The sequence below is a fragment of the Mustelus asterias genome, unplaced genomic scaffold (assembly GCF_964213995.1).
Source record: "Mustelus asterias unplaced genomic scaffold, sMusAst1.hap1.1 HAP1_SCAFFOLD_562, whole genome shotgun sequence".
Lineage (NCBI taxonomy): Eukaryota > Metazoa > Chordata > Chondrichthyes > Carcharhiniformes > Triakidae > Mustelus > Mustelus asterias.
The window spans coordinates 155,049-179,312 of NW_027590512.1; the positions used below are offsets into that span (position 1 = coordinate 155,049).

The 24,264-nt window shown below is 55.5% G+C and overlaps 2 protein-coding genes across 2 annotated transcripts in view; one reads left to right on the forward strand and one right to left on the reverse strand.

Moving 5' to 3' along the window:
• Positions 1-24,264, forward strand: part of LOC144487054 (claudin-7-like) — a 161,324-nt gene that overhangs the window by 83,619 nt on the left and 53,441 nt on the right. The window lies entirely within an intron of this gene.
• Positions 105-24,231, reverse strand: elp5 (elongator acetyltransferase complex subunit 5). The gene is made up of 8 exons (XM_078205106.1): positions 24,092-24,231; positions 21,999-22,059; positions 18,400-18,480; positions 17,824-18,056; positions 11,213-11,412; positions 8,487-8,582; positions 6,159-6,259; positions 105-2,314 (listed from the first exon to the last, which is right to left on the reverse strand). Exons 1-8 carry the CDS (start codon positions 24,144-24,146, stop codon positions 2,206-2,208), a joined length of 936 nt encoding a protein of 311 aa, XP_078061232.1. The 5' UTR covers positions 24,147-24,231; the 3' UTR covers positions 105-2,205.

Sequence of the window (24,264 nt, forward strand, 5' to 3'; positions counted from 1 at the left end):
TTTTTAAATAAATATAAATATTTGCTCCCTTTGAAATTTGGTATTCTTGTGTCTGTCCTGATGGGTGCAAGGCAAAATACTTCAGCAAGATGGCGCTATTCTCTGGTTAATTTCAGCATGACAACTTTAATTACAACTTGAATGTTAAATACTGAATAATTGATGAATTGTAATATCTCCTATGGTGGTGGGGCGGGGGAGGGTTGCAGAGAAGAGGTCTGTAGGCTCAAGCCAGGCCCAGAGACCTCCCAAACATGGAGCCTTTGTTGGCTATTCAGCATGAGGGGCATCGCAATTCTTGTCAGACTCTGATGTGTCTTCCACATGGGTTGGCAGTACGAAACGGTGACCCTGACTGACCTGTGTGTCTCTCTCTCCCCCCGCCCCGCCCCCCCAACCACCTTTCACCAGTCCTGATAATAAAAGGGCGAGGCAGTGGCGTAGTGGTATTGTCACTGGGTTACTGATCCAGGGTAATGCTCTGGGGACCCGGGTTCGAATCCCGCCACGGCAGACGGTGGAATTTGAATTCAATAAAAAAAATCTCTGGAATTAAGAATCTACTGATGACCATGAAATCATTGCGGAGTCTGCATGTTCTCCCCGTGTCTGTGTGGGTTTCCTCTGGGTGCTCCGGTTTCCTCCCACACTCCAAAGATGCGCGGGTTAGGTGGATTGGCCGTGCTAAATTGCCCCTTCGTGTCGGGGGATTAGCTAGGGTAAATGTGTGGGGTTACAGGAATAGGGCCTGGGTGGGATTGTGGTCGGGGCAGACTCGATGGGCCGAACGGCCTCCTTCTGCACTGTAGGGATTCTACGATTCACAGAATCCTACAGTGCAGAAGGGGCCCTTCGAGCCGGCAACAACGCATGAAATGCCGTGACCTGCCCACTAGCCAGCACTTGGCCTGTAGCCTTGAATGTTAGGGCGTGCCCAAGTGTTCATCCAGGTACTTTTTAAAGGATGTGAGGCATCCCGCCTCCACCACCCTCCCAGGCAGCACATTCCAGACCCTCACCATCCAATCATTGTTGGAAAAACCCATCTGGTTCACTAATGTCCTTTAGGGAAGGAAATCTGCTGTCCTTACCCGGTCTGGCCTACATGTAACTCCGATAGAGTCATGGAGGTTTACAGCACGGAAACAGGCCCTTCGGCCCAACTTGTCCATGCCGCCCTTTTTTTCTTAAACCCCTAAGTTGTCCCAATTGCCCGCATTTGGCCCATGTCCCTCTATACCCATCGTACCCACGTAACTGTCTAAATGCTTTTTAAAAGACAAAATTGTACCCGCCTCTACTACTACCTCTGGCAGCTCGTTCCAGACACTCACCGCCCTCTGTGTGAAAAAATTGCCCCTCTGGACCCTTTAGTATCTCTCCCCTCTCACCTTAAACCTATGTCCTCTAGTTTTAGAGTCCCCTACCTTTGGGAAAAGATGTTGACTATCTAGCTGATCTGTGCCCCTCATTATGTTATAGACCTCGATAAGATCACCCCTCAGCCTCCTACGCTCCAGGGAAAAAAGTCTCGGTCTATCGAGCCTCGAGACTTTTAACTGCCCTCTGAAATGGCCGAGTGAGGCACTCAGTTCAAGGGGGCAATTAGGGATGGTTAATAAATGCCGTGCCCAGCCCAGAGACGCCCGCATCCCCCCGAGAGAAGTAAAATGGATCGAAGGTCACTGACGCGGGTACGGGGAGATCTGCTGAGGCCTTCCAGAAGTTTCTGCTCAGATTGTAGATTGCGAGCGCCGGTGATATTTCACTTTGGATGTTTCCCTGGATTCCTTATCTGTACCGACCCTCCTGCCCCAGCCCCCGAGTGCCCTGCCTGGGAGCGGGTACCGGGCACAGACCAGGGCAGGGGCTTCTACCCTGCTCTAACCCGAGTGGCGACCTCTCCCCCGCTCTGCTCCCTGAATGACGATCGCGAGACAAGAGCGGTTGGGGGGGGGTGGTTTGAAACGCTTTAATCGTGATCGGGTCGGGAACAAAGGTCAGTCGCCAGCCGGAGGTCAGAGGTCAACCCGGTGAGCGAACGCGTAGACGTTGGCGGTTCTTGTTCCGGATGCTTCCGTTGGGGGTTTTGACAGCGGGCAGGGCAGGCTTCACCTTTCGAACGGCTGGAAAGGGGCCCGGGCTGATGGTGGGGGGTCCCGGCGGCAGGGAGGGGGGGGTCTCAGTGGGCGGGCGAGGGAGTTGTTAAATGTCCAGGTCATCATCGGGGTCTTCGTCGTCCACGTCGTCTGCTGGGTCCGGCTGGTAGTAAATCCGTCCCTCGCCCCCACTGCCTTCCAGCAGAGACAACTTCCTGCAGATCACAAAACAGCCAAAGGGGTTTCGTTACCGAGTGAGGGGCATCTCCGAGCCTTTCATCACCCCATTTGTCCCCCAGCCCAGCCGCGGCACCCCCCTCACCCCCCCCCTCCCCCCCGCATTCACCCCCCCGCATTCACACCCCCCCTCCCTCCCCCCCACATTCACACCCCCCCTCCCTCCCACACCGACCCATAAGATTCACTCAGGTTCCATTCACTCTCAATCTCCACCCCCCCCCCCCCCCCCCCCCAAACAAACCCCCTGGGCCGCACTCACTCCCTTCCCACCACCCCCCACACCCCCACGGCATCAGATTCGCTCAGGCTCCAATCACCACCCTGGCCGCACACATTCACCTCAACTAGACCATAAGACATAGGAGCAGAATCAGGCCACTCGGCCCATCGAGGTCTGCTCCCCCATTCAATCATGGCTGATATTTTTCTCATCCCCATTCTCCTGCCTTTCCCCCGTAACCCCTGATCCCCTTATTGATCAGGAACCGGTCTATCTCTGTCTCAAACACCCTCAGCCCCTCCCGGCCGATCGCGGCCCTTTGTCAGCCTGTCTTCAGGCCTCAGTTTATACTGGGCAAAACCATCCAGTTCAAGGTGGCCCAGTGGTGTTGTCACTGGGCTAGTGATCCAGAGAGCCAGGGTAAAGCCCTGGGGACCCGGGTTCGAATCCCACCACGGCAGACGGTGGAATTTGAATTCAATAAAAATCTGGAATTAAAACTCCAGTGATGACCATTGTCCATGTTTGTGGGGGTGGTGCACATCACTGCTGCACAGTGCCAGGGATCTGGGTTCAGTTCCTGGCTTGGGTCACTCTCTCTGCAGAGTCTGCATGTTCCCCTTGTCTACGTGGGTTTCCTCAGAGAGATGTGTAGGTTAGGGCGGATTGGCCATGCTAAATTGCCCCTTAGTGTCCAAAGATGTGTGGGTTAGGGGGATTGGCCATGCTAAATTGCCCCTTAGTGTCTAAAGATGTGTGGGTTAGGTGGATTGGCCATGCTAAATTGTCCCTTGGTGTCCAAAGATGTGTGGGTTAGGTGGATTGGCCATGCTAAATTGTCCCTTAGTGTCTAAAGATGTGTGGGTTAGGGGGATTGGCCATGCTAAATTGTCCCTTGGTGTCCAAAGATGTGTGTTGGTGGATTGGCATGCTAAATTGCCCTTAGTGTCTAAAGAGTGGGGTAATGTGTGGGTTAGGTGGATTGGCCATGCTAAATTGCCCCTTAGTGTCTAAAGATGTGTGGGTTAAGGGATTGGCCATGCTAAATTGCCCCTTAGTGTCTAAAGATGTGTGGGTTAGGGGATTGGCCATGCTAAATTGTCCCTTGGTGTCCAAAGATGTGTGGGTTAGGTGGATTGGCCATGCTAAATTGCCCCTTAGTGTCTAAAGATGTGTGGGTTAGGGGGATTGGCCATGCTAAATTGTCCCTTGGTGTCCAAAGATGTGTGGGTTTAGTGGATTGGCCATGCTAAATTGCCCCTTAGTGTCTAAAGATGTGTGGGTTAAGGGGATTGGCCATGCTAAATTGCCCTTAGTGTCTAAAAGATGTGTGGGTTAGGGGATTGGCCATGCTAAATTGTCCCTTGGTGTCCAAAGATGTGTGGGTTAGGTGGATTGGCCATGCTAAATTGCCCCTTAGTGTCTAAAGATGTGTGGGTTAGGGGGATTGGCCATGCTAAATTGTCCCTTGGTGTCCAAGATGTGTGGGTTAGGTGGATTGGCCATGCTAAATTGCCCTTAGTGTCTAAAGATGTGTGGGTAGGGGGATTGGCCATGCTAAATTGCCCCTTGGTGTCCAAAGATGTGTGGGTTAGGTGGATTGGCCATGCTAAATTGCCCCTTAGTGTCTAAAGATGTGTGGGTTAGGGGGATTGGCCATGCTAAATTGCCCTTAGTGTCTAAAGATGTGTGGGTTAGGGGGATTGGCCATGCTAAGTGTGTGCTGTAGGGCCTGTAGGGCAGGACTGTTGTTGGCTTTGCACAATGGGTCGATTGGCATCTTGCTGCACTGTAGCGATTCTATGGCAGATTCTTCGGAATGCTCTCCCTGGGGAGGTTGGTGGGGGGAAAGCGGGGGATGTGACTGGGGGTGTTATTCCCCCAGGGATCTCCTGTCCCGGTCGTAGCTCCATCTTCCACAAGAGTTATTGTTACTGGAGTCCGAATCGTTGAATGGTTTCGAGGAGGAGATGGATATATCACTAATTAAAAAAGGGACAAGGGGAACAGGTGGGGAGGTGGATTGGAGACCAGGGAGAGATCAGCCAGGGTCTGATCGAATAGCGGAGCAGGTTGGAAGGGTCGACTCCTGCTCCTCATTCCTCTGACAATCCCCAGCAAACAGCCACAAGCTCACGGAGCGACTCCCCGAGATTTGCACGATCGCACGGGGAATTGGTCGGGTCGGTAGCGAGAAACAATTTCTACCGCGAGGTGAGAATCTCATGCTGAAGGGCGGAAAAATAGTGGCGGAGGTTTCAGGAGGCGAAACGAGGAAACAATCCGAGGTGGAACAGGGCGGGAGGCGTCTCGGAAATTCTCTTCCGCAATCAACAATGTTGTTTCGCGATTTAATTTGATTTATTATTGTCACGTGTATTAACATACAGTGAAAAGTATTGTTCCTTGCGCGCTATACAGACAAAGCATACCGTTCATAGAGAAGGAAAGGAGAGGGTGCAGAATGTAGTGTTACAGCCATAGCTAGGGTGCAGAGAAAGATCAACTTAATGCGAGGTAGGTCCATTCAAAAGTCTGACAGCAGCAGGGAAGAAGCTGTTCTTGAGTCGGTCGGTACGTGACCTCAGACTTTTGTATCTTTTTCCCGACGGAAGAAGGTGGAAGAGAGAATGTCCGGGGTGCGTGGGGTCCTTGATTATGCCGGCTGCTTTTCCCCGAGGCAGCGGGAAGTGTAGACAGAGTCAATGGATGGGAGGCTGGTCTGCGTGATGGATTGGGCTACATTCACGACCTTTTATAGTTCCTTGCGGTCTTGGGCAGAGCAGGAGCCAGACCAAGCTGTGATACAACCAGAAAGAATGCTTTCTATGGGGCATCTGTAAAAGTTGGTGAGAGTCGTAGCGGACATGCCAAATTTCCTTAGTCTCCTGAGAAAGTAGAGGCGTTGGTGAGGCTTTCTTAACTATAGTGTCGGCGTGGGGGGGATCAGGACAGCTTCTTCCCTGCTGCCATCAGACTTCTGAATGGACCTACCTCACATTAAGTTGATCTTTCTCTACACCCTAGCTATGACTGTAACACTACATTCTGCACTCTCTCCTTTCCTTCTCTATGAACGGTATGCTTTGTCTGTATAGACACCATCTGGACACCTAAAAACCTGAAGTGTCGGATTAATTGATTCTTAATTGGAGAGTATTCGAGGTTTGTTAAAAAAGTTTTAAGTTTATTTATTAGTGTCACAAGTGAGCTTACATTAACACTGCAATGAAGTTACTGTGAAAATCCCCCAGTCGCCACACTCCGGCGCCTGTTTGGGTAACACTGAGGGAGAATTTAGCGGGGCCAATGCACCCTAACCAGCTCATCTTTCGGACTGTGGGAGGAAACTGGAGCTCCCGGAGGAAACCCACACAGACACGGGAGAACGTGCAGACTCCACACAGACAGTGACCCAAGCCGGGAATCGAACCCGGGTCCCTGGCGCTGTGAGCGCTAACCACTGTGCCACGACATTGTGGGATTGGGGATGAAAGCCGTTGCAGGGAGTTAGGAGGTGGGTCAGCCAGTGAAGTGGGGCAGGACAGGCTGGAGGGGCCGAATGGCCTCCTGCTCCCGTCAGGTCCGGGCTCACTTACTTCTCGGTGCTGAAGTGAAAGGGAAGCGTCACGCCCTGTCTCGCCCGGCGCTCCTCCTCCGTCAGACGCAGGTTAAAGGTCAGATTCGCCGCTGGGTCCACCTGGGGGCCAGTGGAGAAACTCGGAATGAAAAATAGAATCAAAGTGCAGGACAGCACGGGGGGGAGGCGGGAGGGAGGGGGGAGGCGGGAGGGAGGCGGGAGGGAGGCGGGAGGGAGGCGGGAGGGAGGGGGGAGGGAGGGGGGAGGGAGGGGGGAGGGAGGGGGGAGGGAGGGGGGAGGGAGGGGGGAGGGAGGGGGGAGGGAGGGGGAGGGAGGGGGGAGGGAGGGGGAGGGAGGGGGGAGGGAGGGGGGAGGGAGGGGGGAGGGAGGGGGGAGGGAGGGGGGAGGGAGGGGGAGGGGAGGGGGGAGGGAGGGGGGAGGGAGGGGGGAGGGAGGGGGGAGGGAGGGGGAGGGAGGGGGAGGGAGGGGGGAGGGAGGGGGGAGGGAGGGGGGAGGGAGGGGGGAGGGAGGGGGGAGGGAGGGGGGAGGGAGGGGGGAGGGAGGGGGGGAGGGGGGAGGGAGGGGGGAGGGAGGGGGGAGGGAGGGGGGAGGGAGGGGGAGGGAGGGGGGAGGGAGGGGGGAGGGAGGGGGGAGGGAGGGGGGAGGGAGGGGGGAGGGAGGGGGGAGGGAGGGGGGAGGGAGGGGGAGGGAGGGAGGGGGAGGGGAGGAGGGAGGGAGGAGGGAGGGAGGAGGGAGGGGGGAGGCGGGAGGGAGGGGGGAGGCGGGAGGGAGGGGGGAGGCGGGAGGGAGGGGGGAGGCGGGAGGGAGGGGGGAGGCGGGAGGGGGAGGGGGAGGCGGGAGGGAGGGGGGAGGCGGGAGGGAGGGGGGAGGCGGGAGGGGAGGGGGGAGGCGGGAGGGAGGGGGAAGGCCGGGAGGGAGGGGGGAGGCGGGAGGGAGGGGGGAGGCGGGAGGGAGGGGGGAGGCGGGAGGGAGGGGGGAGGGGAACGGAGAGAGACGGAGTGGGGGAGCCGGGGTGGGGGAGCCGGGACGGAGGGAGGGGGGAGGGAGGAGAGGGAGGGGAGGGACGGAGGAGGGGGAGGGACGGAGGGAGGGGGGAGGGACGGAGGGAGGGGGGAGGGACGGAGGGAGGGGGGAGGGACGGAGGGAGGGGGGAGGGACGGAGGGAGGGGGAGGGACGGAGGGAGGGGGGAGGGACGGAGGGAGGGGGAGGGACGGAGGGAGGGGGGAGGGACGGAGGGAGGGGGGAGGACGGAGGGAGGGGGGAGGGACGGAGGGAGGGGGGAGGGACGGAGGGAGGGGGGAGGGACGGAGGGAGGGGGGAGGGACGGAGGGAGGGGGGAGGGACGGAGGGAGGGGGGAGGGACGGAGGGAGGGGGGAGGGACGGAGGGAGGGGGGAGGGACGGAGGGAGGGGGGAGGGACGGAGGGAGGGGGGAGGGACGGAGGGAGGGGGTAGGGACGGAGGGAGGGGGTAGGGACGGAGGGAGGGGGTAGGGACGGAGGGAGGGGGTAGGGACGGAGGGAGGGGGTAGGGACGGAGGGAGGGGGTAGGGACGGAGGGAGGGGGTAGGGACGGAGGGAGGGGGTAGGGACGGAGGGAGGGGGTAGGGACGGAGGGAGGGGGTAGGGACGGAGGGAGGGGGTAGGGACGGAGGGAGGGGGTAGGGACGGAGGGAGGGGGTAGGGACGGGAGGGAGGGGGTAGGGACGGAGGGAGGGGGTAGGGACGGAGGGAGGGGGTAGGGACGGAGGGAGGGGGTAGGGACGGAGGGAGGGGGTAGGGACGGAGGGAGGGGGTAGGGACGGAGGGAGGGGGTAGGGACGGAGGGAGGGGGTAGGGACGGAGGGAGGGGGTAGGGACGGAGGGAGGGGTAGGGACGGAGGGAGGGACGGAGGGAGGGACGGAGGGAGGGAAGGAGGGAGGGACGGAGGGAGGGACGGAGGGAGGGACGGAGGGACGGAGGGAGGGAGGGAGGGAGGGAGGGAGGGAGGGAGGGAGGGAGGGAGGGACGGAGGGAGGGACGGAGGGAGGGACGGAGGGAGGGACGGAGGGAGGGACGGAGGGAGGGACGGAGGGAGGGACGGAGGGAGGGACGGAGGGAGGGACGGAGGGAGGGACGGAGGGAGGGACGGAGGGAGGGAGGGACGGACGGAGGGAGGGACGGAGGGAGGGACGGAGGGAGAGACGGAGGGAGGGACGGAGGGAGGGGGAGGATGGAGGGAGGGAGGGAGGGAGGGAGGGTCAGAGGGATGGGGGAGGTAGAGGGAGGCAGAGCACACAGCCCCTCCGCGATCACCCGCACTCCCTCAGCAGAGACAGACACCCACCGATCCCGTGTCTCCCACTCCAGCCGACTCTGGCCCCGGGAGCGGCTCCGCTGACATCCTCAGAGTGAATCTCTCCTCGATGGTGAAATATTCCTCCTGTGGGTGAGAGGGAAAAGAATGAGAGAGCCCGGAATACCAATTACCCCGGGAACGCCAGCCCAGCTGTAACAGAGCTGTCCCGGGAACGCCAGCCCAGCTGTAACAGAGCTGTCCCGGGAACGCCAGCCCAGCTGTAACAGAGCTGTCCCGGGAACGCCAGCCCAGCTATAACAGAGCTGTCCCGGGAACGCCAACCCAGCTGTAACAGAGCTGTCCCGGGAACGCCAGCCCAGCTGTAACAGAGCTGTCCCGGGAACGCCAGCCCAGCTGTAACAGAGCTGTCCCGGGAACGCCAGCCCAGCTGTCACAGAGCTGTCCCGGGAATGCCAGCCCAGCTGTAACAGAGCTGTCCCGGGAACGCCAGCCCAGCTGTAACAGAGCTGTCCCGGGAACGCCAGCCCAGCTGTAACAGAGCTTTCCCGGGAATGCCAGCCCAGCTGTAACAGAGCTGTCCCGGGAATGCCAGCCCAGCTGTAACAGAGCTGTCCCGGGAACGCCAGCCCAGCTATAACAGAGCTGTCCCGGGAACGCCAGCCCAGCTATAACAGAGCTGTCCCGGGAACGCCAGCCCAGCTGTAACAGAGCTGTTCCGGGAACGCCAGCCCAGCTGTAACAGAGCTGTCCCGGGAACGCCAGCCCAGCTGTAACAAAGCTGTCCCGGGAACGCCAGCCCAGCTGTAACAGAGCTGTCCCGGGAACGCCAGCCCAGCTGTAACAGAGCTGTCCCGGGAACGCCAGCCCTGCTGTAACAGAGCTGTCCCGGGAACGCCAGCCCTGCTGTAACAGAGCTGTCCCGGGAACGCCAGCCCAGCTGTAACAAAGCTGTCCCGGGAACGCCAGCCCAGCTGTTACAGAGCTGTCCCGGGAACGCTAGCCCAGCTGTAACAGTGCTGTCCCGGGAACGCCAGCCCAGCTGTTACAGAGCTGTCCCGGGAACGCCAGCCCAGCTGTTACAGAGCTGTCCCGGGAACGCCAGCCCAGCTGCAACAAAGCTTTCCCGGGAATGCCAGCCCAGCTGTAACAGAGCTGTCCCGGGAACGCCAGCCCAGCTGTAACAGAGCTGTCCCGGGAACGCCAGCCCTGCTGTAACAGTGCTGTCCCGGGAACGCCAACCCAGCTGCAACAGAGCTGTCCCGGGAATGCCAGCCCAGCTGTAACAGAGCTGTCCCGGGAACGCCAACCCAGCTGTAACAAAGCTTTCCCGGGAACGCCAGCCCAGCTGTAACAGAGCTGTCCCGGGAATGCCAGCCCAGCTGTAACAGTGCTGCTCCCGGGAACGCCAGCCCTGCTGTAACAGAGCTGTCCCGGGAACGCCAGCCCTGCTGTAACAGAGCTGTCCCGGGAACGCCAGCCCAGCTGTTACAGAGCTTTCCCGGGAACGCCAGCCCAGCTGTAACAAAGCTTTCCCGGGAACGCCAGCCCTGCTGTAACAGAGCTGCTCCCGGAGAGAACCCCCAGCCTGGCCGGATTACCAGCGACGCCGCTTCTCTCTGCTTCCTCCCTGCGGTCTGGAACCAGCGCCTCAGTCTAGCCAAACTCACCAGCCACAGCTCCAGACAGAGGGCGACCGAGGGGGTGGTCTGCCCCCACTGTCTGCCCCTCTCCCGCCGCTACATTCACAGCCGCGTGTCCCTGGAGAGGGAGCATGCGGAATCCATGTGGCACTCCGTGCCCGCTGGGCACCACGGGGATTGGGGTGGATTATTCACCCCTTCACTCAACAATATTTTAGATTTCATTTGTATTTTGTTTTTGCTTAAGGTAGCATCTCATCCAAAAGACAGGATCTCCGACAGTGCGGCACTCCCTCAGCACTGACCCTCTGACAGTGCGGCACTCCCTCAGTACTGACCCTCTGACAGTGCGGCACTCCCTCAGTACTGACCCTCTGACAGTGCGGCACTCCTTCAGCACTGACCCTCTGACAGTGCGGCACTCCCTCAGCACTGACCCTCTGACAGTGCGGCACTCCCTCAGCACTGACCCTCTGACAGTGCGGCACTCCTTCAGCACTGACCCTCCGACAGTGCGGCACTCCCTCAGCACTGACCCTCTGACAGTGCGGCACTCCTCAGCACTGACCCTCTGACAGTGCGGCACTCCCTTCAGCACTGACCCTCTGACAGTGCGGCACTCCCTCAGCACTGACCCTCTGACAGTGCGGCACTCCCTCAGTACTGACCCTCTGACAGTGCGACACTCCCTCAGCACTGACCCTCTGACAGTGCAGCACTCCCTCAGCGCTGACCCTCTGACAGTGCGACACTCCCTCAGCACTGACCCTCTGACAGTGCGGCACTCCCTCAGCACTGACTCTCTGACAGTGCGACACTCCCTCAGCACTGACCCTCTGACAGTGCGGCACTCCCTCAGTACTGACCCTCTGACAGTGCGGCACTCCCCAGTACTGACCCTCTGACAGTGCGGCACTCCCTTAGCACTGACCCTCTGACAGTGCGGCACTCCCTCAGTACTGACCCTCCGACAGTGACAATCCAGTGAGTGCAGCCGTGATGACCTCTACAGTCAAGTAGCCAGAGCCGAGGCCCACTCGTGGGGAAGGGCTGCTTTGCTGAGGGTAGTGAGAGCTGTAGCTGTGTCCTGTCTGGAGGGGAAAGGCAACAAACCTTTTTCAGGACTCTGCCAGATTTGCGTTTGAGAGTGGTGGTGGCCACGGCGTAGGGCAGGAACTCTGTCCGCAGCCCGCTGCACTCGGGGGAAGCGGTTAACGTTACCACCGTGCTGGCTATGTGCGACAGAGCCTCCAGTTCCTCCGGCTGGTGTAGGTCCCTGTGTAATAGTCCCATCACCTTCCTGATCTGCAGCCCTGCTGGGAGACAGCACAGAATAAACCCCTTCCTGATAAATAAACCGCAGGGTAAAGATCCTGCTTCCCTCTCTCACCATTAAACTCCCCCCTCGGGGACAGTCCCTCCCGACCGTGCTTCCCCGTAACCGCTTCCGAAATCCACACAGAGCAGAACATAAACCCCCTCCTCCCGACACCCGTCACTTACTGAGAGAGAAAGCACCTCCAGGGGGTCACCGACCTGTGACCTGTGTCAGGCGGGGTCGCCGACCTGTGACCCGTGTCAGGCGGGGTCACCGACCTGTGACCCGTGTCAGGCGGGGTCGCCGACCTGTGACCCGTGTCAGGCGGGGTCGCCGACCTGTGACCCGTGTCAGGCGGGGTCGCCGGCCTGTGACCCGTGTCAGGCGGGGTCGCCGACCTGTGACCCGTGTCAGGCGGGGTCGCCGACCTGTGACCCGTGTCAGGCGGGGTCGCCGACCTGTGACCCGTGTCAGGCGGGGTCGCCGACCTGTGACCCGTGTCAGGCGGGGTCGCCGACCTGTGACCCGTGTCAGGCGGGGTCGCCAACCTGTGACCCGTGTCAGGCGGGGTCGCCAACCTGTGACCCGTGTCAGGCGGGGTCGCCAACCTGTGACCCGTGTCAGGCGGGGTCGCCAACCTGTGACCCGTGTCAGGCGGGGTCGCCAACCTGTGACCCGTGTCAGGCGGGGTCGCCAACCTGTGACCTGTGTCAGGCGGGGTCGCCAACCTGTGACCCGTGTCAGGCGGGGTCGCCAACCTGTGTTAGGTGGGGTCTTTAGCAAGGCCTTTGACAAGGTACCGCATGGTAGGTTGTTGCACAAGGTTAAATCTCACGGGATCCAGGGTGAGGTATAGAACATAGAACATAGAACATAGAACATTACAGCGCAGAACAGGCCCTTCGGCCCACGATGTTGCACCGACCAGTTAAAAAAAAACTGTGACCCTCCAACCTAAACCAATTTCTTTTCGTCCATGAACCTATCTACGGATCTCTTAAACGCCCCCAAACTAGGCGCATTTACTACTGATGCTGGCAGGGCATTCCAATCCCTCACCACCCTCTGGGTAAAGAACCTACCCCTGACATCGGTTCTATAACTACCCCCCCTCAATTTAAAGCCATGCCCCCTCGTGCTGGATTTCTCCATCAGAGGAAAAAGGCTATCACTATCCACCCTATCTAAACCTCTAATCATCTTATATGTTTCAATAAGATCCCCTCTTAGCCGCCGCCTTTCCAGCGAAAACAATCCCAAATCCCTCAGCCTCTCCTCATAGGATCTCCCCTCCATACCAGGCAACATCCTGGTAAACCTCCTCTGCACCCTCTCCAAAGCCTCCACATCCTTCCTGTAATGTGGGGACCAGAACTGCACACAGTACTCCAAGTGCGGCCGCACCAGAGTTGTGTACAGTTGCAACATAACGCCACGACTCCTAAATTCAATCCCCCTACCAATAAACGCCAAGACACCATATGCCTTCTTAACAACCCTATCTACTTGATTCCCAACCTTCAGGGATCTATGCACACATACACCTAGATCCCTCTGCTCCTCCACACTACTCAAAGTCCTCCCGTTAGCCCTATACTCAACACATCTGTTATTCCTACCAAAGTGAATTACCTCACACTTCTCCGCATTAAACTCCATCCGCCACCTCTCGGCCCAACTTTGCAACCTGTCTAAGTCTTCCTGCAAACTACGACACCCTTCCTCACTGTCTACCACACCACCGACTTTGGTGTCATCAGCAAATTTGCTAATCCACCCAACTATACCCTCATCCAGATCATTAATAAATATTACAAACAGCAGTGGCCCCAAAACAGATCCCTGAGGTACACCACTTGTAACCGCACTCCATGATGAATATTTACTATCAACCACCACCCTCTGTTTCCTATCCGCTAGCCAATTCCTGATCCAATTTCCTAGATCACCCCCAATCCCATACATCTGCATTTTCTGCAGAAGCCTACCATGGTGAATCTTATCAAACGCCTTACTAAAATCCATATATACCACGTCCACTGCCTTGCCCCCATCCACCTCCTTGGTCACTTTCTCAAAAAACTCAATAAGGTTAGTAAGGCACGACCTACCTGCCACAAAACCATGCTGACTATCACCTATCAATTCATTACTCTCCAAATAACTATAAATCCTATCCCTTATAATTTTTTCCAACATCTTGCCGACAACAGAAGTGAGACTCACCGGTCTATAATTCCCGGGGAAGTCTCTGTTCCCCTTCTTAAACAATGGGACAACATTCGCTAACCTCCAATCTTCTGGTACTATACCAGAGGCCAACGACGACCTGAAGATCAGAGCCAGAGGCTCTGCAATCACTTCTCTTGCCTCCCAGAGAATCCTTGGATAAATCCCATCCGGACCAGGGGATTTATCTATTTTCAGACCCTCCAGAATATCCTGCACATCCTCCTTATCAACTGTAATACTGTCTATTCTACTCCCTTGCAACCCAGTGTCCTCCTCAGCTATATTCATGTCCCCTTGCGTGAACACCGAAGAGAAATATTGGTTCAATGCTTCACCAATCTCCTCCGGTTCCACACATAACTTCCCTCTGCCATCTATAACTGGCCCTAAACTTGCCCTAACCAACCTTCTGTTCTTGACATACCTATAGAACGCCTTAGGATTCTCTTTAACCCTATCCGCCAAAGTCTTCTCATGTCCCCTTTTAGCCCTTCTAAGCTCGCTCTTCAACTCCCTCTTAGCCAATCTAAAGCTTTCTAGTGCACTACCCGAGTGCTCACGTCTCATCCGAACATAAGCCTCCTTTTTCTTTTTAACCAACAAAGAAACTTTTTTGGTGCACCACGGTTCCCTAGCCCTACCAATTCCTCCTTGCCTGACAGGGACATACCTATCACAGACTCGCAGTAGCTGCTCCTTGAAAAAACTCCACATGTCGGACGTTCCCAGTCCCTGTAATCTCCTAGTCCAACCTATGTTTCCTAATTCTCTCCTAATAGCCTCATAATTACCCTTCCCCCAGCTAAAACCACTGGCCCGAGGTTCATGCCTATCCCTTTCCATCACTAAGGTGAACGTAACCGAATTGTGGTCACTATCACCAAAATGCACACCAACTTCCAAGTCTAGCACCTGGTCTGGCTCATTTCCCAGCACCAGATCCAATATAGCCTCACCTCTAGTTGGCCTGTCTACATACTGAGTCAAAAAACCTTCCTGCACGCTTTGAACAAAAACTGACCCCTCTAACGAGCTAGAGCTATAACAATTCCAGTCAATATTAGTCAAGTTAAAATCCCCCATAACAATTGCCCTATTACTTTCACTCCTAAGCAGGATTGACTCCGCAATCCTTTCCTCAACCTCTCTAGAACTTTTAGGAGGTCTATAAAAGACTCCCAACAGGGTGACCTCTCCTCTCCTATTTCTAATCTCCGCCCATACTACCTCAACAGATAAGTCCTCGTCAAACCTCCTCTCTGACACTGTGATACAATCTCTGACCAATAATGCTACCCCTCCCCCTCTTCTACCTCCTTCCCTACTTCGACTAAAACATTTGAACCCCGGGACCTGCAGCATCCATTCCTGCCCCTGCTCTATCCATGTCTCTGAAATAGCCACAACATCGAAGTCCCAGGTACTGATCCACGCTGCAAGTTCACCCACTTTATTGCGAATACTCCTGGCATTGAAGTATACACATTTCAAACCCTGCTCCACCCCACCTCTGCAATGCCGTGCATTGCAGTCCCCATCCATGCATCCCTCACTTTCAGCCCCACTACTCAGGATCCCTCCCCCCCCCGAATCAGTTTAAACCTCCCTGCATGGCCTTAGCAAATTTACCCCCCAGGATATTGGTCCCCTTCTGATTAAGGTGTAGACCATCCTTCTCATAGAGGTCACACCTTCCCCAGTACGAGCCCCAATTGCTTAAGTACCTGAACCCCTCCCTCCTGCACCATCCCCTCAGCCATGAATTCAAACCTTCCCTCTCCCTATTCCTCTCTAAACTATCCCGTGGTACAGGCAAGAGTCCAGAGATAACCACTCTGTCAGTCTTGGCCTTTAGTTTCCACCCCAACTCCATAAATCCCTGCCTAATATCCCCTTCCCCTATCCTCCCTATGTCGTGTGTCCCCACATGTACAATAACTTGTGGTTTATCTCCCTCCCCCCTAAGAGTCCTGAATACCCTGTCAGACACATCCCGGACCCCAGCCCCTGGTAGGCAACACACCAACCCTGAGTCCCTACCTTTAGTTCCGACCCTCCTATCTGTCCCCTTAATTGTGGAGTCCCCAATCACAAGGCCCAGTCTTTTACAGCCCCTAACCACCTGAGCTTTCTCACTCGGCTCACCCCCAGAGATCTGCTCTCTATGCTCAGTTGATTCCTCCTCAACTGTAGCCTCCAGCACCGAAAACCTATTATGGAGGGGAACCGCCCCAGGGGATTGTCTTCCCGATTGCTTCTTACCCCTCCTCCTGGCATTGACCCAAGCCTCATTTCTAGGAGTTACTATTTCTCTATAACTCCTATCTAAATGGATACAAAATTGGCTTCTTGACTGAAGCCAGAGGGTGGTTGTAGAGAGTTGTTTTTCAAATTGGAAGCCTGTGACCAGCGGTGTGCCTCAGGGATCAGTGCTGGGTCCACTGTTATTTGTCATTTATATTAATGATTTGGATAAGAATATAGGGGGCATGGTTAGTAAGTTTGCAGATAACACCAAGATTGGTGGCATAGTGGACAGTGAAGAAAGTTATCTCAGATTGCAACGGGATCTTGATCAATTGGGCCAGTGGGCTGACGAATGGCAGATGGAGTTTAATTTAGACAAATGCCAGGTGATGCATTTTGGTAGATTGAACCAGGGCAGGACTTACTCAGTTAATGGTAGGGCGTTGGGGAGAGTTACAGAACAAAGAGATCTCGGGGTACAGGTTCATTGATTTGATTTATTGTCACATGTGTTAGCATGCAGTGAAAAGTATTGTTTCGATACAGACAGAGCATACCGTTCATAGAGAAGGAAAGTGTGCAGAATGTAGTGTTACAGTCATAGCTAGGGTGTAGGGAAAGATCAACTTAATGCGAGGTAGGTCCATTCCAAAGTCTGACAGCAGCATAGCTCCTTGAAAGTGGAGTCACAGGTGGACAGAGTGGTGAAGAAGGCATTCGGCATGCTTGGTTTCATTGGTCAGAACATTGAATACAGGAGTTGGGACGCCTTGTTGAAGTTGTACAAGACATTGGTAAGGTCACACTTGGAATACTGTGTACAATTCTGGTCACCCTATTATAGAAAGGATATTATTAAACTAGAAAGAGTGCAGAAAAGATTTACTAGGATGCTACCGGGACTTGATGGATTGAGTTATAAGGAGAGGCTGGATAGACTGGGACTTTTTTCTCTGGAGCGTAGGAGGCTGAGGGGTGACCTTATAGAGGTCTATAAAATAATGAGGGGCACAGATCAGCTAGATAGTCAATATCTTTCCCCAAAGGTAGGGGAGTCTAAAACTAGAGGGCATAGGTTTAAGGTGAGAGGGGAGAGTTACAAAAAGGTCCAGAGGGGCAATTTTTTCACACAGAGGGTGGTGAGTGTCTGGAACAAGCTGCCAGAGGCAGTAGTAGAGGTGGGTACAATTTTATCTTTTAAAAAGCATTTAGATAGTTACATGGGTACGATGGGTATAGAGGGATATGGGCCAAACGCGGGCAATTGGGACTAGCTTAGTGGTTAAAAAAAGGGGCAGCATGGACAAGTTGGGCCGAAGGGCCTGTTTCCATGCTGTAACCTCAATGACTCTATGGTCGCTGACCTGTGGCCTCTGTCAGGTGGGGTCACTGACCTGTGACCTGTGTCAAGCAGGGTCGCCGACCTATGACCTGTCAGCCGGGGCCACTGACCTGCGACCTGTATCGGGCAGAGTCACTGACCTGCGACGGGCAGGGTCACTGACCTGTGACCTTTGACCGGCGGGGTCACTGTCCTGTGTTGGGTAGGGTCACTGACCTGTGACATGCAGGGTCACTGACCTGCGACCTTTGACCTGTGCCGGGTGGGGTCACTGACCTGCGACCTGTGTCGGGTGGGGTCACTGACCTGCGACGGGCGGGGTCACTGACCTGCGACGGGCGGGGTCACTGACCTGCGACGGGCGGGGTCACTGACCTGCGACGGGCGGGGTCACTGACCTGCGACCTGTGTCATGTGGGACCCCTGACCTGTGACCTGTGTCAGGTGGGGTCACTAACCTGCGACCTGTGTCGTGTGGGGTCACTGACCTGTGACCTGTGTTGGATGCGGTCACTGACCTGTGACCTGTGTCAGGTGGGGTCACTGACCTACGACCTGTGACCTGTGATGGATGGGGTCACTGACCTGCACCGGCCGCTCCGCGCTGGAAATCCTGGAGAACGCGGCAGACTTGTCCAATCGGCCTCCGGAGCAGGATCCAGCTGAGGGAATCGAGGACGACGATGCAGGGTTGGCGAGGGGCTGTGGGCACCGCACTGACACGGCGGAGGAGCTCCGGGGCAGTGAGGCCATCGATGGAGAAGGTCCCTCGCTGCTCCCAGTTCAGAGGGTCGCTGTAGCCATCGTGGAAATGGAGCCTGTCGGAGAAGAATTCAGATTGAAGGCAGCATCAAGCTCCCTTCCCCTGACCATTGCCGGTCGGAGCGGTGGGGGGGGGGGGGGGGGGGGGGGGGGGGCGATGGGAGGGGGGGGGGGGGGAATAGTTAATTGTATCATCGGATTAGGGAGCCAGGAATCCTGGCTAATCCCCACCCCCCCCTCACGAACTGTATAAAACCGTAGCAGCGGAGATGGCATCTTACTGTCCCTCGTGCCTCAGCCGCTGTGACGGGCACTGCCTTCCCCTCCTCCCTCCCCCTGGGCACCGCAAGGGTGGCACCGATTCCCCTGGCTGGTTTTCCGGTCCCAGGAATTTCTTACCTGGCCTTGACACCATCGTCCAGCCCGGTGCTGAACTCGGATTCGGAAAGTTCAAAGTTAAAAACGTGAACAGGCTCCTCCCTGCAGGGAAAGGAAGATCCAATCAGTTAACCGGCCCGCGGGAGCAACAGAAGAGGAGGCCATGCAGCCCGTCATGCCTGTACTAGCCCCCTGTATAAGAGCTATCCAACTAGACCATAAGACATCGGAGCAGAATGAGGCCACTCGGCCCATCGAGTCTGCCCCGCCATTCAATCATGACTGATATTTTTCTCATCCCCATTCTCCTGCCTTTTCCCCATAACCCCCCTGATCCCCTTATTAATCAAGAACCTATCTATCTCTGTCTTAAAGACACTCAATGACCCGGCCTCCACAGCCTTCTGCGGCAAAGAGTTCCACAGATTCACCACTCTCTGGCTGAAGAAATTCCTCAACTCTGTTTTAAAGGATCGTCCCTTTAGCCTGAGGTTGTGCCCTCTGGTTCTAGTTTTTCCTACTTGTGGAAACATCCTCTCCACGTCCACTCTATCCAGGCCTCGCAGTATCCTGTAAGTTTCAATAAGATCCCCCCCTCATCCTTCTAAACTCCAACGAGTACAGACCCAGAGTCCTCAACTGTTCTTCATACGACAAGCATTACTCCCAGCCTTCTCTGCTCTTCCCCCTTCCAAACATTTCAATGAGTTGGTCAAGAAAGTGAATGTAATGTTGACCACAATCAGTAAGGATCGGCAACACCTCCTCCACGATCATCCTCAACACCGGTGCCCCACAAGGCTGTGTTCTCAGCCCCCTACTATACTCCTTATACACCTATGACTGTGTGGCCAAATTCCCCTCCAATTCCATCTTCCAGTTTGCTGATGACTCCACCGTAGTGGGTCGGATCTCAAACAATGATGAGACAGAGTACAGGAATGAGACAGAGAATCTGGTGAACTGGCGCGGCAACAATAATCTCTCCCTCAATGTCAACAAAACGAAGGAGATTGTCATCGACTTCAGGAAGCGTAAAGGAGAACATGCTCCTGTCTACATCAACGGGGACAAAGTAGAAAGGGTCGAGAGCTTCAAGTTTTTAGGTGTCCAGATCACCAACAACCTGTCCTGGTCCCCCCCATGCCGACACTATAGTTCAGAAAGCCCCACCAACGCCTCTACTTTCTCAGAAGGAAATTTGGCATGTCAGCTACAACTCTCAACAACTTTTACAGATGCACCATAGAAAGCATTCTTTCTGGATGTATCACAGCTTGGTCTGGCTCCTGCTCTGCCCAAGGCCGCAAGGAACTACAAAAGATTGTGAATGTAGCCCAATCCATCACGCAAACCAGCCTCCCATCCATTGACTCTGTCTACACTTCCCGCTGCCTCGGAAAAGCAGCCAGCATAATTAAGGATCCCCCACGCACCCCGGACATTCTCTGTTCCACCTTCTCCCGCCGGGAAATAGATACAAAAGTCTGAGGTCACAGACCAACCGACTCAAGAACAGCTTCTTCCCTGCTGCTGTCAGACTTTTGAATGGACCTACCTCGCATTAAGTTGATCTTTCTCTACACCCTAGCTATGACTGTAACACCACATTCTGCACTCTCTCCTTTCCTTCTCGATGAACGGTATGCTTTGTCTGTATAGCGCGCAAGAAACAATACTTTTCACTGTATACTAATACACATGACAATAATAAATCAAATCAAATATTGCCGAGTTTGCAGATGACACAAAAGTAGGTGGGAAGGCAAGTGGCAAGAATGACGCAGAGTCTACAGAGGAATATTGACAGGTTAAATGAGTGGGTAAAACCTTGGCAGATGATTTGATTTATTGTCACATGTACTGGGATACAGTGAAAAGTATTGTTTCTTGCGCACTACACAAAGGTCTGATGGCAGGAGGGAAGAAGCTGTTCTTGAGTCGGTTGGTACGTGACCTCAGACATTTTCCCGAGAAGAAGGTGGGAGAGAGAATGTCCGGGGTGCATGGGGTCCTTAATTATGCTGGCTGCTTTTCCCCGAGGCAGCGGGAAGTGTAGACAGAGTTAATGGATGGGAGGCTGGTTTGCGTGATGGATTGGGCTACATTCATGACCCTTCGTAGTTCCTTGCGGTCTTGGGCAGAGCAGGAGCCCATACCAAGCTGTGATACATCCAGAAAGAATGCTTTCTATGGTACAATTGCAATATAAAGTAGTAAAATGTGCACTTTGGTCGGAAGGTTAAAGAAGCGAAGTGTTATTTAAATAGAGAAAGACTGCAGAAAGCGGAGGGATTTGGGGGACCTTCTGTGTAAATCATAAAAAGCTGCTCTGCAAGTTCAGCGGGAAATAGGGAAGGCAAATGGAATGTTGGCCTTTATTTCTGAGGAAATGGGATATAAAAATAGGGAATCTTGCTAAAGCTACACAAGGCACCAGTCAGACCACCCCCCGAATACTGTGAACAGTTTTAGGTCCCTTGCATAAGGAAAGATAGACTGGCATTAGAACATCTACACATAGAACATAGAACATAGAAAGCCACAGCACAAACAGGCCCTTCGGCCCACAAGTTGCGCTGATCACATCCCCACCTCTAGGCCTATCTATAGCCCTCAATCCCATTAAATCCCATGTACTCATCCAGAAGTCTCTTAAAAGACCCCAACGAGTTTGCCTCCACCACCACCGACGTCAGCCGATTCCACTCACCCACCACCCTCTGAGTGAAAAACTTACCCCTGACATCTCCTCTGTACCTATCCCCCAGCACCTTAAACCTGTGTCCTCTCGTAGCAACCATTTCAGCCCTTGGAAATAGCCTCTGAGAGTCTACCCTATCCAGACCTCTCAACATCTTGTAAACCTCTATCAGGTCACCTCTCATCCTTCGTCTCTCCAGGGAGAAGAGACCAAGCTCCCTCAACCTATCCTCATAAGGCATGCCCCCCAATCCAGGCAACATCCTTGTAAATCTCCTCTGCACCCTTTCAATGGCTTCAACATCTTTCCTGTAATGAGGTGACCAGAACTGCGCGCAGTACTCCAAGTGGGGTCTAACCAGGGTCCTATAAAGCTGCAGCATGATCTCCCGACTCCTAAACTCAATCCCTCGATTAATGAAGGCTAGTACGCCGTACGCCTTCTTGACCGCATCCTCCACCTGCGAGGCCGATTTAAGAGTCCTATGGACCCGGACCCCAAGGTCCTTCTGATCCTCTACACTGCTAAGAATGGTACCCTTCATATTATACTGCTGCTTCATCCCATTGGATCTGCCAAAATGGATCACTACACACTTATCCGGGTTGAAGTCCATCTGCCACTTCTCCGCCCAGTCTTGCATTCTATCTATGTCTCGCTGCAACTTCTGACATCCCTCCAAACTATCCACAACACCACCTACCTTGGTGTCGTCAGCAACGGAGACAGCGTTCAAAATAAAAATTCCCCATCTCCCTCACTGGTTCTTTTCCCGATTCTCCTCAATCTGTGTCCCTCTCTGGTAACCCACACTCCTGCCACTGGAAACACTTTCTCCAAATTTGATCTGTTGCAACCTCCACCCCCCCGTGATTTTGAACATTGGGCAAACGCCCAAATCTGAAGATGTACTCACCGTAGGGCCGCACTGGTAAGAAAACTCTTCAACAAACTGCGTCCCTCGCACTCAAAGCTGTCTGCAAGAGAAGAGGTGGTTTACAGGTAATCCCACACACACATAGCTGTCTCACCCCCCCCGATCTCCCCTGCTTCCGCCGCCCTTTCAAGCAGCGCCTCACAGATCATAACAACTTGCTTTTTTAAAAAAAAACTCTCCTCATCGCCTGTCTCTCCCTGCCCCGGTTCTCTTCCCGATTCTCCTCAATCTGTGTCCCCCCTCTAGTTACCCACTCTCCTGCCACTGGGAAACGCTTTCACCTCATTTACTCCAAACCCCCCTCATTATTCTGAACACGTCGATTAAATCTCCCCCTTAACCTTCCCTGCTCTGAGGATAACAATCCCAGCTTCTCCAGATGAGGGGCAAAGAGGCTGGAGAAAACATACAGAGGATGCGGCACAGTGGTTAGCGCTGCTGCCTCACAGCGACAGGGACCCGGGTTCGATTCCAGCCTTGGGTCACTGCCTGTGTGGAGTTTACACGTTCTCCCCGTGTCTGCGTGGGTTCCCTCCGGGTGCTCCGGTTTCCTCCCACAGTCCAAAGTGTGTGGGTTAGGTGGATTGGCCATGCTAAATTGTCCCTTAGTGTCCAAAGATGTGCAGGTTAGGTGAATTAGAAACATAGAAAAACTACAGCACAAACAGGCCCTTCGGCCCCACAAGTTGTGCCGAACACATCCCTACCTTCTAGACCTACCTATAACCCTCCATCCTATTAAGCTCCATGTACTCACCCAGGAGTCTCTTAAAAGACCCTATTGAGTTCGCCTCCACCACCACTGACGGCAGCCGATTCCACTTGCCCACCACCCTCTGTGTGAAAAACTTACCCCTAACATTTCCCCTGTACCTACCCCCCAGCACCCTAAACTTGTGTCCTCTCGTAGCAGACATTCCCACCCTGGGAAAAAGCCTCTGAGAGTCCACCCGATCTATGCCTCTCAACATCTTATACACCTCTATTAGGTCTCCTCTCATCCTACATCTCTCCAAGGAGAAAAGACCGAGCTCCCTCAGCCTATCCTCATAAGGCATGCCACTCAATCCAGGCAACATCCTTGTAAATCTCCTCTGCACCCTTTCAATCTTTTCCACATCCTTCCTATAGTGAGGCGACCAGAACTGAGCACAGTACTCCACTGGTTAGGTGGATTGGCCATGCTAAATTGCCCCTTAGTGTCAGGGAGATTAGCAGGGTAAATATGTGGGGTTACGGAAATAGGTTCTGGGTGAGATTATGATCGGTATAAACCCAATGGGCTGAATGGCCTCCTCCTGTACTATGATACCATTTATTTATTAGTCACAAGTCGGCTTACGTTAACACTGCAATGAAGTTACTCTACTCGCCCACACTCCGGCGCCTGTTCGGGTAACACTGAGGGAGAATTTAGCACGGCCAATGCACTGCACATCTTTGGACTGTGGGAGGAAACCGGAGCACCCGGAGGAAACCCATGCAGACACGGGGAGAACGTGCAGACTCCACACAGACAGTGACCCAAGCCGGGAATCGAACCCGGGACCCTGGAGCTGTGAAGCAGCAGTGCTAACCCACTGTGCCACCCATTTATTTCTATAATGGAGGAAAATTAGACATGGGGGCCACATGGAGACAAGGGGGGGTGGGGGTGGGGGTGGGGGGGGGGTAAAGGGGCCCCGGGGGGGTGGGGGGGTGGTAAAGGGGCCCCGGGGGGGTGGGGGGGGGGTAAAGGGGCCCCGGGGGGGTGGGGGGGGTAAAGGGGCCCCGGGGGGGTGGGGGGGGGTAAAGGGGCCCCGGGGGGGTGGGGGGGGGGGTAAAGGGGCCCCGGGGGGGTGGGGGGGGTAAAGGGGCCCCGGGGGGGTGGGGGGGGTGGGGGTAAAGGGGCCCCGGGAGGGGGGTGGGGGGGGGTAAAGGGGCCCCGGGGGGGGGGCGGTAAAGGGGCCCCGGGGGGGTGGGGGGGGGGGGGGGTAAAGGGGCCCGGGGGGGTGGGGGGGGGGGGTAAAGGGGCCCGGGGGGTTGCAGGGAGGGGGCTGCAGGGAGAGGCCCAGCCACAGCCCCCGCGCTACCTGCGATCAGCAGCAGCCCGGCCGGCTCAGCGCCGCCGCTCAGGCCCTGCAGCATCCCGAGGCCTCGCGCCGCCTGGGGGCCGCCATTAGCGGCGCGGCATTAGCGCGTCACCGGGTATGTGTCCCTCCGCCCGGCCCGGTGGGGGGGCCTGAGCTGCAGCTGGTCGCGCCAT